The sequence below is a fragment of the Hemitrygon akajei genome, chromosome 8 (genome assembly GCF_048418815.1).
Source record: "Hemitrygon akajei chromosome 8, sHemAka1.3, whole genome shotgun sequence".
In the NCBI taxonomy this organism is placed as follows: domain Eukaryota; kingdom Metazoa; phylum Chordata; class Chondrichthyes; order Myliobatiformes; family Dasyatidae; genus Hemitrygon; species Hemitrygon akajei.
This window is the reverse complement of record NC_133131.1, coordinates 44112030-44129746: the sequence shown is the minus strand read 5'-3', so window position 1 is coordinate 44129746 and position 17717 is coordinate 44112030. Positions and strand designations below refer to the sequence as shown.

The window sequence follows — 17717 nt, the reverse complement described above, 5'->3', positions numbered from 1 at the left end:
GTGTTAATTTTTTATTTCAATATAGCCCTGTTAATGATGGATAAATATGTACGGCTCAATCTCTTTGTGTCTGAAGGCGGTGAAGCCTTGAGTTCAAAACCTGTTAAGAAACAGAAACTACAGAAATACAATGTTACATACCTGGGAACTCACACAAAATGCTGGTGGAATGCAGCAGGCCAGGCAGCATCCTGCTGCGTTCCACCAGCATTTTGTGTGTTGCTTGAATTTCCAGCATCTGCAGATTTCCTCGTGTTTACATACCTGGGGTATAGTTTTACTCTGTTCCCATCACATCAGTGACGCCCCATGTTTCTTATTTGTAATACTGTTCTGCCTAACGAAGGCATAAACAAACAAGACTGCTGGAACACTTCCGTAAAAGACACCCTGAAAAGGCTACTTATGGTATTACTCAGTTGCAGAAGATGAAAGAAGCATTCGAAAAGTGTTGCACACTCGAGTCATTTGCCAAGAAAGCTAAAATGACCTTGATAGTGGTCTCATTGCTTCTTATAACATTTCCAAAATGATAGCAAAATGTGGAAAATCTCATACAATTGGTGGAAGAGTACTAATGCCTGCTATAGCAGAAGTGCTCATCACTGATCTAACAAAGACCTTAACGTTTCATAGGACTTGAAGAACGCCGTTCTGTTGTCATGCCTGCAGCAGACATGGATATCACAGTAGAAGTTCCAACAAATGGCTTCATAAGGCTATCTCCAACCAGCAATATTAGGGGTTACATGCAGCTAAAGAAAACAAAATACAATAAATACAGGCAGTCCCCGAGTTACGAACGTCCGACTTACGACAACTCGTACTTACGAACTGAGGAGGGAGAACACCGTCCGCCATTTTAAGTTGGATCGCGACACCATCCGCCATTTTAAATCATTGCCGTTGACACTGTGTTGAGTGTTTAACTTTGCATTTGGCTTAAAATTTTCTTAGTAAGGTTCACCCTGACCCCGCCCCCTACCCCCGTTCCGGTTGGCTGGTGGCGCAGTCAGATCAGCGCAGAACTAGAGAACGGAGGTTCCTCAGTTTGATTTAGTGACAGACCGCTCCCGTGCAGGGTTGATGTCGATCCAGTGACTCCCGTACCATCAAACCATGCCGGGTTGATGCCGAGCTCGCTACTCGACCTCGTTTAAAAAAAAAACACTGCCACCTCCAGTTTAAATTCTCACGCGGAATATTGTGGAGGATCAAATACCCAAGCCCAGCACAGCCCCCATTTGTCCCATTTAACCCGTCTTAGTGTGGTGCAGTTTAGGACCCGGGGAATTCAGTGTGGTGGTCCTTAGGACCCAGCAGACCTCGGGAGCTGGTGGAGCTTGGGGCCCGCCACCCGCAGTGTTTCTGTTCCATCGATGAGAAGCGATCACAATTGAAAATAAAGTGGAAATAATAAAGCGTTTGGAAAGAGGTGAAATGCCATCGGTCATTGGAAAAGCGTTAGGCTACAGTTGGTCAACGATCAGAACAATTTTAAAGGATATTGGATAAAGTGGGAATAATGGAGCATGTGAAAGGCCTTGCACCGATGAAAGCTACAATTATTACTAAGCAACGCAATGGTTTCATTATTGGAATACATATGTTTCTTAAGTGTTTTATATGCATAGAATGGTAAAATATATACTATATACTAAGACAGACGTTTGACTAACTGACACTAAATAATACCAGATCCACTTGTTCCAACTTACGTACAAATCCGACTTAAAGACGGACTCAGGAACGGAACTCGTACATAACCCGGGGACTGCCTGTACAGAATAACTAAATACAAGTCCTAATATTATACTTACCTGTCATCAAAATCTGCTCACATAATTACACAACTCAACCAAGATAATTTTTACTTTAGCTATTTAGAGAGGTGTAATAATTTTCATTTTTACCTTTAATCCATCAAAGCATTTTACTGTTCAACTACACAATAACAATAGAAGCGCAGAAAACAAAACCAAATATTAATTGAAGCATGGGAAGAATGTTGTTCCAGAGAGGTTATGCACTAACCTGGACAAGCAGCGAGTGCTATGTACATCTGTTCAGTATTAGACCATTCAAACTCTCTCAGAATCTCTGCATGCACTTTAGTATTCCGTTTCTTACATTTTTTAAAGGTCTTACTCCAGCTCCACAGGTATATTGAGCCTTGCATGGAACTTTTGGAAGCTGTACAATCACAGGACAAAGTATTGTTAAGTGTGATAAACTCAGTAATCTCTAAGGAAGTATCAATTGAGTAAATTACAAATAATTTCAAATGATATGTTCATGCCTTTGAAAGATGCTGGAATGACCTGACATTTGAGTCAAAAGAACCATTTTCATGTCAATGCAGAAATAGGACAAAATTGCTGTTGATAGTTCACATCCAATAGACTACGTACTTCCGCCTTGTGCACAAGCAGACAGAGTCCATTGGATGTGAACTGTGACGTCAATCAGCACACAACTTTTGTTAATTGCATTTAAGCCAATTTCTACATTTATAAATCCATAACAATGCTGCATTTTGTCTTAACTGGAAGGTCAAACCTGCTTTGGCGGTAAGGATTTGACACTACCCAAGATATTGCTGGAGAGTCAGAAGCAATCATCTTTCTCCATTAGGAACCCTGTTCATTTTTCTATTCCTACTGATTGCTCATTCCCTACCATCTTAGCCTACAGTAGGTATATGCCTGCTTCCCATATATTTGCATAAACATCTGCCTCACAAACCTTTCTCTTCCCCAAGGTCATTCATCAAGATGCCATCATCATAACTCCATCCCTGCATGATTCAGTTTGCCAGTCCTTACTTCCACCACAACAAAACATGACAACCCTCTTATCTTTCCATTTCTGACTTCCCCCATGAAATCTTTAATTTGTCTCCTCCCTTCTGTTGCAGATGACCAGAAAAACTTTGGCCGATTGATCCAAGGATTACACTGCTGACAGACATATTACTATAAACCACAGACTCCATTTCAAAAGTGGCCAGTCTAGTTCAAGCCATTCAGCAATTATCAGAGCCAGCCTGCGCCACTCAAAATTGAAGTTTTTTGTAGGGGCAAATATAGCATCAAGTGATGGCACACCAGGACACGGTGACACTCTACGCTTATTTGCAGATGCCATTCTCGGTAGGACAGGAGAGGGAGATTTATCATCTTCCTATTGGACAGCAAGAAGGGAGACACTGAGGGGAAGGAAAATTGTGACAATACAATGAATGAGTCAATCCCAGAGGACACAGATAGAGCATTGTAACGTTACTGATGCACCCATCAAAGAAATTCACACTCTCAATTGCCCAAATGCAAAGCATTTCTTACAGGGTTTTCAGCAACACTATTTCTTGAAGACGTAAATATTCTTCAATATTTCTGCAATTAGCAAGCACAACTCTAGACAAATCTCTAAGCAAGTAAGGCATTTTAAAACTATAGTGCTGATGTGGAAGTGCTACTTCTTTTTGTTAGCTTAACAATGAGTTGTAGCTGTACTGCAGCTGCCCAGTTGACTTTTCTCAACAGATGTTCCACCACGTTGATCGATTCGCAGACAACAGCAGTCAGGGTACAAATGTGCTTTTATGAATTCAAATTGGCAGCAATAAAATTGATACATTGAATGCTACAAAGCCCAGCTTCGTGGCATATAAATTTACAAATTGTACAGTAAACTTGTGCTAAACAAATTATTTTTATTAAAGAAATAAGCTTTAAAGAGGATGAATTGGTTATAATCTTTTGCTGCAAATATAATAGCGACCCCCCCCCCCCCCGCTTTAGTCACTTTACAAGGCTAAGCAAAGCTTCAAAGCCATATTCAACTTTGCTGATGACACCACTGTTTGCAGGCTGAATCGAAGGTGGTGACAAATCAGTATATAGGAAGAGGATTGAAAATCTGGCTGAGTGGTACCATAACAACAAGCTCTTACTCAATATGAGCAAAACCTAGAAGCTGATTATTGACTTCAGGAGCAGGAAACCAGAGGTCTGTGTTCCAATACTTATTAGAGGTGGCAAGGTTCAGCAGCTTTAAATTCCTTGGTGTTATTATTTCAAAGGACCTGCCCTGGGCCCAGCACATAAGTGCAATTACGAAGAAAGCACAGCAGTGCCTCAACTTCCTTAGGAGTTTGCAAGGGTTCAGCATGACATCTAAAACTTTGACAAACTTCTATAGATGTGTAGTGGAGACTATATTGACTGGCTGCATCATGGTTTGGTATGGAATCACCAATGCCCCTGAACGGAAAACCTACAAAAAGTAGTGGATATGGCCCAGTTCATCATGGGTAAAGCATGTCCCAACACTGAGCCTATCTACATGAAATGTTGTCGCAGGAAAGCAGCAACCAACATCAGGGACCCCACCACCCAGGGCATGCTCTCTTCATACTGCTGCCATCAGGAAGGTGGTACAGGAGCCTCAGGAATCACACCACCAGGTTCAGGAATAGTTATCACCCCTCAACCATCAGGCTCTTGAACCCAAGGAGGTAATTTCACTTGCCTCATCATTGAACTGTTCCCACAAACTATGGACTCACTTTCAAGGATTCTTCATCTCTTGTTCTTGTTATTTATTGCTTATTTATTATTATTATCTTTCTTCTATATTTGCAGTTTGTTGTCTTTTGCACAATGGTTGAACAACCAATTTGGGGCAATCTTTTATTCATTGATTCATAGTTATTATAACATTATGGATTTATTGAGTATGCCTGCAAGAAAATGAATCTTAGGGTTGTAAATGGTGATGTACATGTACTTTCATAATACTTTTAACTTAATAGCCTTCTGATATCTAGTCCAATTTCACAAACCATGTGCAAATTTAAATAGGGGCAGGTAGTTCACCGGGCCACTGGAAACTACTGATTCGGATTATGGCTGACCTTTTCCTCTGAACCATTCTCCAGCACTAAAATATAATCAAGGGATATTGTGCCAATGTTCAGAAATCAACCAATCTATTTTTATTGAACATGACTATCCATGCCATAACAACGATAACTTTTATTTCTTTTTGGAAGAGCCTTTTAACCAAATCCTTATAATCAGGGAACTAGTTTGTAAACTTCATCCTCATAAGTAGTTAAAAATTCTGGATTTGAAATAGAGCCTCATTCTATGTTTGCATTTTTAGTTATTATGCCAAAGTTTTCTGTGTCTTCTCTGTGGATTCTAACTAGCCAAAGCAAAAGCTGACACAGCCACAGTGCACAGAGTCTTGGTTGAATTTGAGCTTTAAAATTGGTAAGTGAAATACTGGTATCGAACCAATAGAGATAAAGGAGATAAGCTTAAATGCAAAACCACTTCCCCTCATCTCAGTCCTAAGTGATCCATCCCTAATTTAAAACACCTTCCTCATGTCAACTCATTAGCCATCCTCCCTCCATCTGTCAATACCTTTAAGAGTTTTGTATATTTTGTAATGTCTGATCTCACTTTTCTAATTTCTGGCAAATTCAGTCTCTCCTCATAAAACCAACCTGCAATTTGTGGGACCAACCTAGTCAATCTATAATGCATTCTTATGAAGCCCCCACACACTTGTATGTATACTTCCTTTCTCCTGTACTCAAATATTTATAATAATAAAGCCTAACATACCACTTCTGCACTTATTGCTTTCAGTGACTTGCATACAAGCACAGCTGTTGCCTCTTTAAACATAAACACCACTCAACTTCACACCATTTAACAAATTTTCTACTTTTTCTTGACACGCAAAGTGGACTACCTCATGTTTTTCCACATTATATTCCATCTGTCACTTTTCCACACGTTTACCCAACTTGTTTACCTTTGAAAGCTTTTTACATTCTTGTTTGTAGTCAAAATAAATCCTAGTTTAATGTCATCAGCAAGCTCAGAACTGTCATCTGGACTGAAATTGTTGATCTAGATTGTGAATAAATGGAGCCTAGCATTAATCTCTGAGGTGGTCCACTGGTCACCATCTACATATCTCAGAGAACTAATTTTGTTTTCAATCCGATAACCATATATCAATTATGTCAATATGTTACATAATGCCACATACTGAAATCTTGTTAAACAAACCCCTGTGCAGGGCCATATTAGTCACAATTCTGATTATTTTCATCAGATTTTAAAGATACTTACCTATTAGATCATCACTGCAAAAAGCTAAAGTATCAACAATATGATAGTCGTTTTCATCATCCTCTTTATTGTAAATTGGAAACAGAAATTCCATCTCAATGTTTCTGGAAAAAGAAACAAGATGACAACCATAAGTTAACTTCACTATAAAGGGTTTTACCCATACGATGAGATTCATTCACAAGTTGATTATTCACTATTACTTTTTGTATCAACATGAAAAACTAAGTGATACTGTGCAACATAATCTTAGTGCTTTATCAGTATGTGTATGCAGATTTCACATTGCTGAATTCCAAATTTTGGAACTAAGTAAAAGCAATGTTAAAGATACATGTGGGCTGCTAAGAAGCTGGCACAGCAGTGTAGCAGTTAGCTTAACACTTTTACAATGCCAGCAACATGGATTCAATCCCCAGCGCTGTCTGTAAGAAGTCTGTACATTCTCCCTGTGACCATGTGGGATTTCTGGTCACTCCAGTTTCCTCCTACTCTGTTATGGCATAGATGTCGGGGTTAGTAAGTTAATTGGATGTAATTGGCGCAGACTTGCTGAGCCAGAATCGCCTGCTACTGTGCTGTATCTCTAAGTTAAAAAATAAATACTGGAGAATTGGCCTCAGATACTCTACCTAACCCTTCTATGAAACAACTTTCAGCCTCTCAAATACAACTGGTAAGTTTTTGAGAGGAAAAAAGAACTGTAATCTCACAACAACAATCTCACAGAAAACAATTAAGTTCAGTGTTGCTGGAAAGTCAAAGTTGGATCACTTGGCAAATATGTAATATGGGCCACTCTCCCCCAAAAAGTGAAGTATGTAAAAATATTACACACAAAATACTGAAAGCAGCCTTTTACCATCATCTAGGAAGCATGCCAAATGCTTGTCAAGATTCTAAACAATATTTAGATGTTAATTCTGACATCGATAGGGAACATTTTAAGATCTCGTCTCATGTAGAAAAAGTTATTTAAAAATAAGAGGGACACTTGCCAATGGACCTAATAAGTCCCCATAAATATTTGTCCTTTATGTATTATAAATTTTAATCCTACTGTTTTACCAATTAATTTTTCCTTTATTGTTCACAATGCCAGATTTAACCTTAGAAAACAGAAGGATTGACATTATTGACGGGAGAAAAAATATATTTAGAATAACAGGGATACCTAAAGATAATTTTTGTTAAAGAATGGTGTCGATGGTTAGGGTGGGAATGGTGTTTGGGAGGTTGAGATGGAAGAAAAATACAAAATGCTTGCAACACTCAGCAGGTCATAGAACGTATGAGGATTCTTCATCCTGAAATGTTAACCCTTTCTCTTTTCACAAATGCTATCTGATCTGCTAAGTTTCCTCCCACCATTTTCCATAAGGAAGGCGGCAAAAGTTTATTAAGCTTCTGGGTATCAGTGTAAAAGCTTTTCAGCTCATTGCACAATGTCCTGAGAGGCAATGGATTACGAAGCAGAGCAGCAAGGGAAATCCACAGCTATTGGCAAGGCTGGAACCAATAATGATATTACTAAAACCTTGAAACAACACACACAAAAAGCTGGTGGAACACAGCAGGCCAGGCAGCATCTATAAGGAGAAGCACTGTCGACGTTTCAGGCCAAGACCCTTCCACCAGCATTTTGTGTGTGTTGTTTGAATTTCCAGCATCTGCAGATTTCCTCGTGTTTGCTTACTAAAACCTTGATCCCTTTTAACAAATTTCCAAAACTTGAAACAAATCTGTGTGAGCAGCTTGTCTTTGAGCTGATCTTTTTGCATTAAACAGACTCATCCAGTATTCTAAGATACTTCTAAAATTACCTTCTAAAATACTAAGATGGCGCTGATAAGGAGCAACTCTTTGTGTGCAGCTCTGATGGCAATAATCAAATATTCCTCTTCTCACCTGCCTATTACTTCCCCCGGGTCCCCTCCTCCTTCACTTTATCCTATAGTTCATTCTCCTCTCCTATCCGATTCCTTCCTTTCCAGATCCTTGACCTCCCCTGCCCATCTGACATCACCTTTCAGCTAGCCTTCTTCCCCTCCCCCCAGCTTTTTATTTTGGCATCTTCCCCCTTCCTTCTCAGTCCTGAAGACGGGTCTCGGCCTGAAACGTCCACTCTTTATTCTTTTCCATAGATGCTGCCTGGCCTGCTGAGCTCCTCCAGCATTTTGTCTGCGTCATCTGGATGTTACGCATCGGCAGAATTTCTTGTGTTCAACAAATATTCCTGTTCAGAACTACTACAGCGAAAATCTGCAGTCACAGTAATAGATATTTCAGTCAGACACATCATTTCATGAAGTTTTAAAAAAAAAATCTATTGGTACTCAAATTTAATGGATCCCAGACTACAGACTCAGTCCACGAGTGCAGTTCCACTTTAAGAAAACAAAAGAGCTGAAGCTGAGCCATACCTAACAGGAATAATTGAAACACAGAGGCTTGGACTCCCCCACCACTCCTGACTATCCTGCTGGCGAATGTCATCTCTGGATATAAAATCAAGGACCTCAGAAGATTATTGTGATAGCGGGATCAGCTGAGTCGGATGCTACTATTTTCAAACGTTTTATTCAAAAAGGGGCACAAACGTATGGTTAATACAAAACATTCAGATCATATACATCGTCAAAACTCAATCCAGAACACCGGTGTAATAATAATCAATCAGAAATAAGCTCTATAGTTGTCTAGGGGTAATACTGAGTCCAATTGAAATATAAAGAGTCACTCAGAAGTCTGCAGGCTTTTCCCTTTTGGGAACCGCTGGGGTTTCACGTTGTGGAGAGAGAGAGATGGTTGAGAAAGGATAAACACTTGCCCGTTGTCTTTACAGAGCAAATCCTTGGAATCAGGGGAGCAGGCTTCCCCGTTGTTAGTTAAAAGCAGTCTTCCGTTGGTTCCAGCCACAGATTCAAAATTTGGAATCTAACGCATGTGGCTTCCTTCAAAATGGCTTCCCGCTCCCACAGGAATCGGTATCGTGCTTCCTTGGTGTCTCCTTGGTGCGTCTGAGGGTTGTCCCCCCCTCAGACCCTCCTTTATACTTCTTCACGGGATCGCAGGTGTCAATCAGGTTGCAGGTGATGCGATCTCTCTCTCAACCAGCCCACTTTGCCCGAGGGCTTTTCACGTGCTCTCCATGAGACAATAGTCAATATCGCCTTTATTCTGCTTCTCGGGAGAACGTGGTCTTCCGCACGTCTCTCTCTCTCTCTCCCATTTCCTGTGTCTATTCAGCACGTCTCTCCCCCTCTTGGGTCAGTTGACCCCCCCTTGACTAGGGCTCTTGCGATTCTCACAAAGGAGGGGGCCGAGGTCATAACACCTCCCCCCAAAGCAGGTTTTTTACCAGCGGTTAAAAACAGGTTGGTACAGGACTTTTTTTTTGAATCTACATACTACACAAGCTTTTCTCTTCACAGAGTACTACTGTTATACATTCAAGTCAGTATCTAAACAGGTAACAAGTACAGTGCCCCTTTCTTTAATACCTTAACCTCACATGCCATACTAAAGTCTGGTAGCATCAAACTTCAGCTCAATAACCACCTTATTTATTTATTTTCTTCAGCAACATAACTAAGGGGGTGTGATCTTAGCTTAGGTGCATCTACAAAAGTTTATACAAATACTAATCGTTTCGGTCGTGGTATTTCACCGGCAGGTCTCCCAAGGGGTTGTCTTTATTATTCACAGGCTTTGGCGTGAACCCATACAACCGGCATTGTGATTTACAAAGGGCATTTCTATTACCCATCGCCTTTTCCCGGGGAGTCCCCCCGTGGGGACTGCGAGTAATTTGGCAAGATACTCTCCCGCCTTTCCTTCCCACAAGGGATATTCTCTTAACTCCGCGTCCACCCAGGTAGTTAGCCCTTCTGCCAAGACCATACAGGCTGATGTGTTTCAGGGCGAACCTTTCCCCCTGGCCGCATTTAAATTTCGGCTTCCTCGCAGCGCTTTCTTGAATAACAATAGCGTGTGAGGCACCTTTACATTCCAAATCAACCCGTAATCGGTGCGTAGGCATCATTTTAGACTTTAACCTTTTTCCCTTCGAGTTGGGAACTACAGATTTACCGTTCTCCCCCACAACAACAGTTATCTCCCCATTCATAAACTCCACATTAACTCTGAACACTCCCCTCAGCACAACCCTCTGGGAACTCGCACTCCCCAAGGTTAACCCTTTCTTCCCCGAACCAAGCCTATCTGATCCAAAAGGACGGCCGTCTCGTCCAGCTGAGTCAAATACCTCAGCTTTTTCCTGAGCTCCGTGACTAGGTTCAGCACCACGTGCATCCCCATCTTGGACACACTCAAACGGGACATTGGCCTCTTCCAGGCTTTCAACACCCGTACCTTTTTCAAATTCTAACGTCCCCCGATCCTTCCAGTTACTCTCTAGGCAGCCCCCCGTTGGGGAAGGCGCAACCCTGCGAGCTGAAACAACCTCCTCGGCCATTTCAGCTGACTTCTCCACAGCAAGGATACCCTTCCTCTCTAAGACTGCCCTCATTTCACTCTTGGGACCATCGGGAACATCTTTAGAACTCTCAACTTCTCCAAACAATTCTGCCAAACCAGACAGATCAACCATTTCCAATTCTGGACCTTTTAACAGCTTTATCCGTTTCTCATCTTTATTTCCTACCTCTAGGACCTTTCTCTTCACTAAGTTCTACCGCCCTCGAAACCCTCGTGGCACAGGGTCGGTAAAAACGTCTGAGTCAATTTTAAACTGCTCGCTTTCTCAGCTGTCGTTCTCGACAGGCTGCGAGTGTCCGCACATGCGGGATAGCTCGGGGACTCTATGGGCGGGGCCTCAACATGGCGGGTCATAGTCATGGCTGACCAAACTTTTCCTCCTGCTAAATCGTTTCCAAGGAGGACATCCACATCAGTTCTCGGGAATTCTGATGGCAGCCCCATTTCAACTGATCCATACACCAGCTCACAATCCAAAATGACCCTACGCAAAGACACCCTTTCTGTCCCTTTTCCTATTCCTCTCAGGGCTACCTCGCCCGTTGGAGGTCCGAATTGTAATACGTTACGGCTAATTAATGATAGCTCCGCCCCCGTGTCTCTCCAAATCCGTACGGGGATAGGCGGGACCCCCTTCCTCACAGACACGGTTCCGTGTGACATATAAATCTCCGACCCCTCGTGCTCTCTGCTCCCCTGGGACTCTCTTGCCGATTTTCTGATTACCACTGCACACCCGATAGGAATTGCTGCTTTCCCTCTCTCTGGCTCCTTTCTTGGAGCAAAGCATTTTGATGCGATATGACCCACCTTCCCACAATTAAAGCAGGTTAAACCAGGGGGTCTCCAGGTTTCCTGTCTGTTATCCTCACTTTTTCTGCTAGCTCCCAGCGGGATCTCCGCCTCAGCCGGCGGGCTTTCCCTGTCGTTCCGACGGTCTCTCGGGTAACTTTTTGGCGAGGAAAACTTTGGCTTGTGGGTTAGGGCATATTCATCTGCGACCCTAGCAAGTTCTGAGATGGACTGATTCGACCTCTCATTTAAATACACCCGGATCTCTTCCGGAATACAACCTTTAAATTCCTCAACCAAAAATAACTCCCTGATACGCCCATAATTCTCGGCCACCTTTTCCGCGGTGCACCAGCGATCCAAGAGCACACCCTTCTCGTGGGCTAGCTCGGTATACGTTTGATTCCACCCTTTCCTTAAATTTCGGAACCTTTGTCTATACGCCTCAGGTACTAACTCGTAACCTCGGAGAATGGCCTCCTTTACTTGATCATAATTCCCTTCCCTTTCTGGGGGCAGCGCGGCATATACCCGCTGTGCTTTCCCTCGTAACACACTTTGTAACAATGCCACCCACTGCTCTCTGGGCCACTTCTGATTCACTGCCACCTTCTCAAAAAGCAAGAAATAAGTATCAACATCCGTCTCCTCGAACGGGGGGACCAACCTCAACGCCCGACTAACATCAAACCCCTCCTCTCTCTCTTGCCCTTGAGCTCTTCGCTCTTGCTTTCGCCTGTCCAGCTCCAATTCATGGCTCCTTTGTTTCTCTTTCTCTTCTGCTTCTAGCTGCTTTAGCTGGAGCTCATGACCCCGTTTCATCTCTAATTCCTTTAGTTTGAACACATGCTCCCTTTCCTCAGCCTTTTCCTTTTCAGCTCTTTCCTCAGCCTTTTCCTTTGCAGCTCTTTCCTCAGCCTTTTCCTTTGCAGCTCTTTCCTCAGCCTTTTCCTTTGCAGCTCTTTCCTCAGCCTTTTCCTTTGCAACTCGTTCCTCAGCCTTTTCCTTTTCAGCCTGTTCCTCAGCCTTTTCCTTTGCAGCTCTTTCCTCAGCCTTTTCAGCTGCTTCTAGCTGCTTTACTTTAAGATCATGGTCCAACCTTGCTTTCTCCAACTCTGCCTGATCTGTCCCACTTGCTAATCTCTTTTCGGGGATATTTTCCAAATCCTCAGCTGCAAACACCTTCTTCCCAACGTAATACTGTTGTATGACCCTTCGCACTTCCTGCTTTTTCATTGCTGGCTTCACCGCTGTGAGGTCTAACGCCTGCGCCAAATTTACCAAGTCTGATTTTGTAGCCTTCCCTAGCGCCTCTACCGTCGGGTTTCTCGTAAATTCATCCACATCCATCTTTGCTGGTTTCCTGTCTGGCTACCTGCGTAACCAGATTTAAGTTTGGACTTACAGCCCGATTCACTGACCCTCCCCTTTGGTTTCAAATCCGGGACGAGAACCCCACTTGTTACGTAACCTCGTAACCAGGTAACTTACCAGCAAAGATAGCGGGATCAGCTGAGTCGGATGCTACTATTTTCAAACGTTTTATTCAAAAAGGGGCACAAACGTATGGTTAATACAAAACATTCAGATCATATACATCGTCAAAACTCAATCTAAAACACCGGTGTAATAATAATCAATCAGAAATAAGCTCTATAGTTGTCTAGGGGTAATACTGAGTCCAATTGAAATATAAAGAGTCACTCAGAAGTCTGCAGGCTTTTCCCTTTTGGGAACCGCTGGGGTTTCACGTTGTGGAGAGACAGAGATGGTTGAGAAAGGATAAACACTTGCCCGTTGTCTTTACAGAGCAAATCCTTGGAATCAGGGGAGCAGGCTTCCCCGTTGTTAGTTAAAAGCAGTCTTCCGTTGGTTCCAGCCACAGATTCAAAATTTGGAATCTAACGCACGTGGCTTCCTTCAAAATGGCTTCCCGCTCCCATGGGAATCGGTATCGTGCTTCCTTGGTGTCTCCTTGGTGCGTCTGAGGGTTGTCCCCCCCCTCAGACCCTCCTTTATACTCCTACGGGATCGCAGGTGTCAATCAGGTTGCAGGTGATGCGATCTCTCTCTCAACCAGCCCACTTTGCCCGAGGGCTTTTCACGTGCTCTCCATGAGACAATAGTCAATATCGCCTTTATTCTGCTTCTCGGGAGAACGTGGTCTTCCGCACGTCTCTCTCTCTCTCTCCCATTTCCTGTGTCTATTCAGCACGTCTCTCCCCCTCTTGGGTCAGTTGACCCCCCCTTGACTAGGGCTCTTGCGATTCTCACAAAGGAGGGGGCCGAGGTCATAACAATATAAAATCAAGGACCTCAGAAGATTATTGTACCAGAGGGACATTAGGGATTGCTGTGTTCTTTGCTTCACAGAAATATGGCTATCCCCTGCCATTTTGGATGCAGTGCTGCAGCTCAATGACTTTCCCATTCTCCGCAAACACAGGACAGCTCAGTCTCTTAAAGGCAGAGGAGGTGGAGCATACTTTATGATTAACTCATCACATGACCTGGAACATCTTAAATATATAGCTCAAAGTAAATTTATTATCACAATCTATATACAACCCTGAGATACATTTGTCTACCGCCCACAACCTGTTGCCGTGGTTCATTGGTGCCATCTTGCAATCTATGGTCAAATGTCGTCCCTTTTATATGCTAAGGGAGTTTCTCGCCACCATCTTGTTACTGGTATAGATTCCACCTCAGGCCCACGTCAAGCAGGCACTGGAGTAGCTAAGCTCCATAATCAGCAGGCACAACAGCGCACCCTGATGCCTTCCCTATCATTGTGGCAACTTCAACCAGGACTGCTTTGTTATGAATGTGAAGCAACTCTGAGGGGCCGAAGGGTACAAAGTCGCCCCCTCCTTTTTGAGAATCGCAAAATCGCTATTAATTCGGGTCTGGGACCCAGGAAATGAGAGAGAGACACGCAGAATACACAAGGTTTGGAATGTGTCCTGGCCTCAGCGGAACGGAACCACTGATAACGGCCATTGTCTCTTGGAGACGGAATTGTGTATTGAGTACTGTACTATTCATTGAAAACCCTCAGGGGACAACCAGAGTGGTCTGGTTGAGGGATTGCATCATCCCAACCTGATTGACATCTGAGACCCCATGAGTAAGGATAAAAGAGGGTCTAGGGAACAACCCCTTTAGACGCACCAGGAGAAACGCTAGAAATCCCGTGACAGCGTTTAATAGCGAAAACCGGTGGGGGCTCGTGTGCGTCCTCCCTTGCCTGGGGTGGCGAGCTCACCACGGAAGAACGGTTTAGCTAAAGGAGAGGCCACAAGTGAACGGCCACGACAACGAGACTCTTGACAGATCGAAATCATAAAGGAAAGCCGGCAAGTTTTTCTCCAAATCTCTTTCTCTCTCCAAAATTGCAACACAGCGGTCCCCAACGGCTGCAGCCTGCATGAACTGAGTGAACTTTATATTTCCATCGGACAATACATTATCCCCTAGACAACGATAGAGCTTATGTCTTATAGATTATTATTATACCCGCACTTTTAGATTTAGTATTGACGACGTATATTATCTGTATATTTGCATTGATATTATTTTTCTGTATTTTTACTAATAAATACTGTTAAAAATAGTATCATCAGACTTCAACGGACGTCTCTATCTTTGCTGGTAAGTGACCCAGTTACGGGGTTCATAACAGCTTAAAGTAGTCTCTGAACAACTGCCACTATTGTATCATCCGTGGAACCAGAGGATGGAATATTGCAAACTATTATAAGTGGAGAAAGTGGAGGAAAGAATACACCAATTAATAACATGCCAGTCAGTTTAACTTTCATGGGAGACATATCATTAGAATCAGTTTAAGAAATGTAAAAGCTTTTATTTAGCAAGTTTAAAAAAGGACATTGCTTATTTGGGACAAGTCTGAAAAGAACAAAAACTAAATAAGAAAATTGTTGGGACTCCTTTCATTTATTTTGGATACTCTACTGCTTAATCGGGACAGCAGTCTGTTGCCAAACATATTCTAACTAGCATTGGTCGCTCGCAGTTGTATGGTTGTTAGATGCTACACCGTGCTAAGAGCAATCAGTTTCTAAATAGTGTCAGTGTTTGTGTTCAAAAAGCAGTGAGTAAGCAGTCAGCAATTCAGAACCGTTTTGATCACTGCAGTTTCAAGCATTCAAATGATTTCACTACTTCAACAATTGCCAGTAATGTTACAATCAAAATGAAGATTTGGAGGATGCAACTGGTGATAGCATTGTATGAAGGCAGTCTATTATCTGCACTTGGTGCTCGTGCTGATGTTGTTCATTGTGTGCACTGGATGAATTCCTCCATTGATAACTATTATAGTACTGCAGTACCAATGGTAGTGTTCTAATTTGTTCTGTATTTCATTTAAAATCCTAATTTTTTTTTTACTCAGTTTGTCTTTTTTATACCTTTTTAATTATTTCCATGAAACTTCGACTAATTGAGGCAGCCACTAATAGGGCCAAAATGTACTAGTCCCAATGAACTGGAATCCACTATATTTCCACTTTGTTTCTGAAATGATTTCCAGAGAGAATCTGATAGCGGCTTAATGATCTACGACTGACTGTGTAGCAAATGTGACTGATTTCCAAGAGCATGCGGTAGCAAAGGGAGAAAGAATTCTTAAGCATCGTGATGGTATTTGAATGAGATACAGGAAAGATGGAACTGTAGCTCAACAAGAGTAAAGACTTTCACAAGGCTGGGGAGAAATGTAGAATAAAATCTTAACAAAATAACACAATTACATGATAACACACACACAAAAAACTACTTACCTTTTCCTCTCAAGTTTTGCTGGTGTGATGTTCCAGGCAAAGCAACCTTCTTCACAGGCAGCCACAAGATAATGATCAGGACACGTTGGAACTAGACTCATCTTTAAAGGAGTTGAACAACTATTCAAAACCAGCAAGCGACTGCAATGAGAAAATGAAGTATGTTTAATCCAGATACTCTATTACCCTGTTCTTTTGGGGTAAATAAAAACAGAAAATAATCTTTTCCTGTACTTGGCTTGGTACCTCACACATTATGATTGTTTCTCTGTTCCATGTAAATATCACCCCATGTATAATTTATTTCTGTAATAAAGATTTTAACTATATTTTGGTTGGCATCCTTCTGTCTCGAAAGACAATGGGTGGTCATCACTATATATTCACAATTATGTAAAAAATAATTTCTGTGGAATCAGAACAATATGTAAGAACTCTGAATATGATCACAGTAAAATGACACTTTTTATAAGACATCAATCAATTCTGGAAGCCCAGCTCAAAATGTATCACATCTATTAATTAGATAGATGGCGCATTACCTTCTCTCGCAAGCTGTAACAAAAAGTTAATTTATCCAATTACGGTAAAAATATATACACAAGTACCGTAGATTCCGGATTATAAGCCGCTACTTTTTTCCCACATTTTGAACAGCTTTGAACTCTGCGGCCTATAATCCAAAGCGGCTAATACATGGTTTTTTTTTCATGCCGCCTCGTAACAGTAGACCAATAAAATTGATGAGTAGTTCACAGAGGTCCAATGAAATTGTACGATAAATCAAGCGCACTTTCACAATTAAATTATTGTAAATCAGTCATTTGTACTCACCCTCATCAACATGGAAAATACTCGAAGCAAGACCCGAGCGCGTCAGACCCGATTAGACCCGATCGCAATGCGCAAGCGTCAGACCCGATTAGACCCGAGCGCATTGCGCAAGTGTCAGACCCGATTAGACCCGATCGCAATGCGCAAGCGTCAGACCCGATTAGACCCGAGCGCATTGCGCAAGCGTGTCAGACCCGATTAGACCCGATCGCATTGCGCAAGCGTCAGATCCGATTAGACCCGATCGCATTGCGCAAGCGTGTCAGACCCGATTAGACCCGATCGCAATGCGCAAGCGTCAGACCCGATTAGACCCGATCGCAATGCGCAAGCGTCAGACCCGATTAGACCCGAGCGCATTGCGCAAGCGTCAGACCCGATTAGACCCGAGCGCATTGCGCAAGCGTGTCAGACCCGATTAGACCCGAGCGCATTGCGCAAGCGTCAGACCCGATTAGACCCGATCGCAATGCGCAAGCGTCAGACCCGATTAGACCCGAGCGCATTGCGCAAGCGTCAGACCCGATTAGACCCGAGCGCATTGCGCAAGCGTCAGACCCGATTAGACCCGATCGCATTGCGCAAGCGTGTCAGACCCGATTAGACCCGATCGCAATGCGCAAGCGTC

General features: G+C 42.7%; 1 protein-coding gene across 5 annotated transcripts in view; it reads right to left on the bottom strand.

Moving 5' to 3' along the window:
• lrwd1 (leucine-rich repeats and WD repeat domain containing 1) overlaps nt 1-17717 on the bottom strand; it is a 70404-nt gene that overhangs the window by 21409 nt on the left and 31278 nt on the right. For all 5 annotated transcript variants that reach the window (XM_073053744.1, XM_073053741.1, XM_073053745.1 and 2 more), the window contains 3 exons: nt 16256-16396; nt 6156-6259; nt 2035-2193 (listed from right to left, as the gene is read on the bottom strand). In XM_073053744.1, the coding sequence (XP_072909845.1) occupies nt 2035-2193; nt 6156-6259; nt 16256-16396 (404 nt within the window). The remainder of the gene's footprint in view (nt 1-2034; nt 2194-6155; nt 6260-16255; nt 16397-17717) is intronic.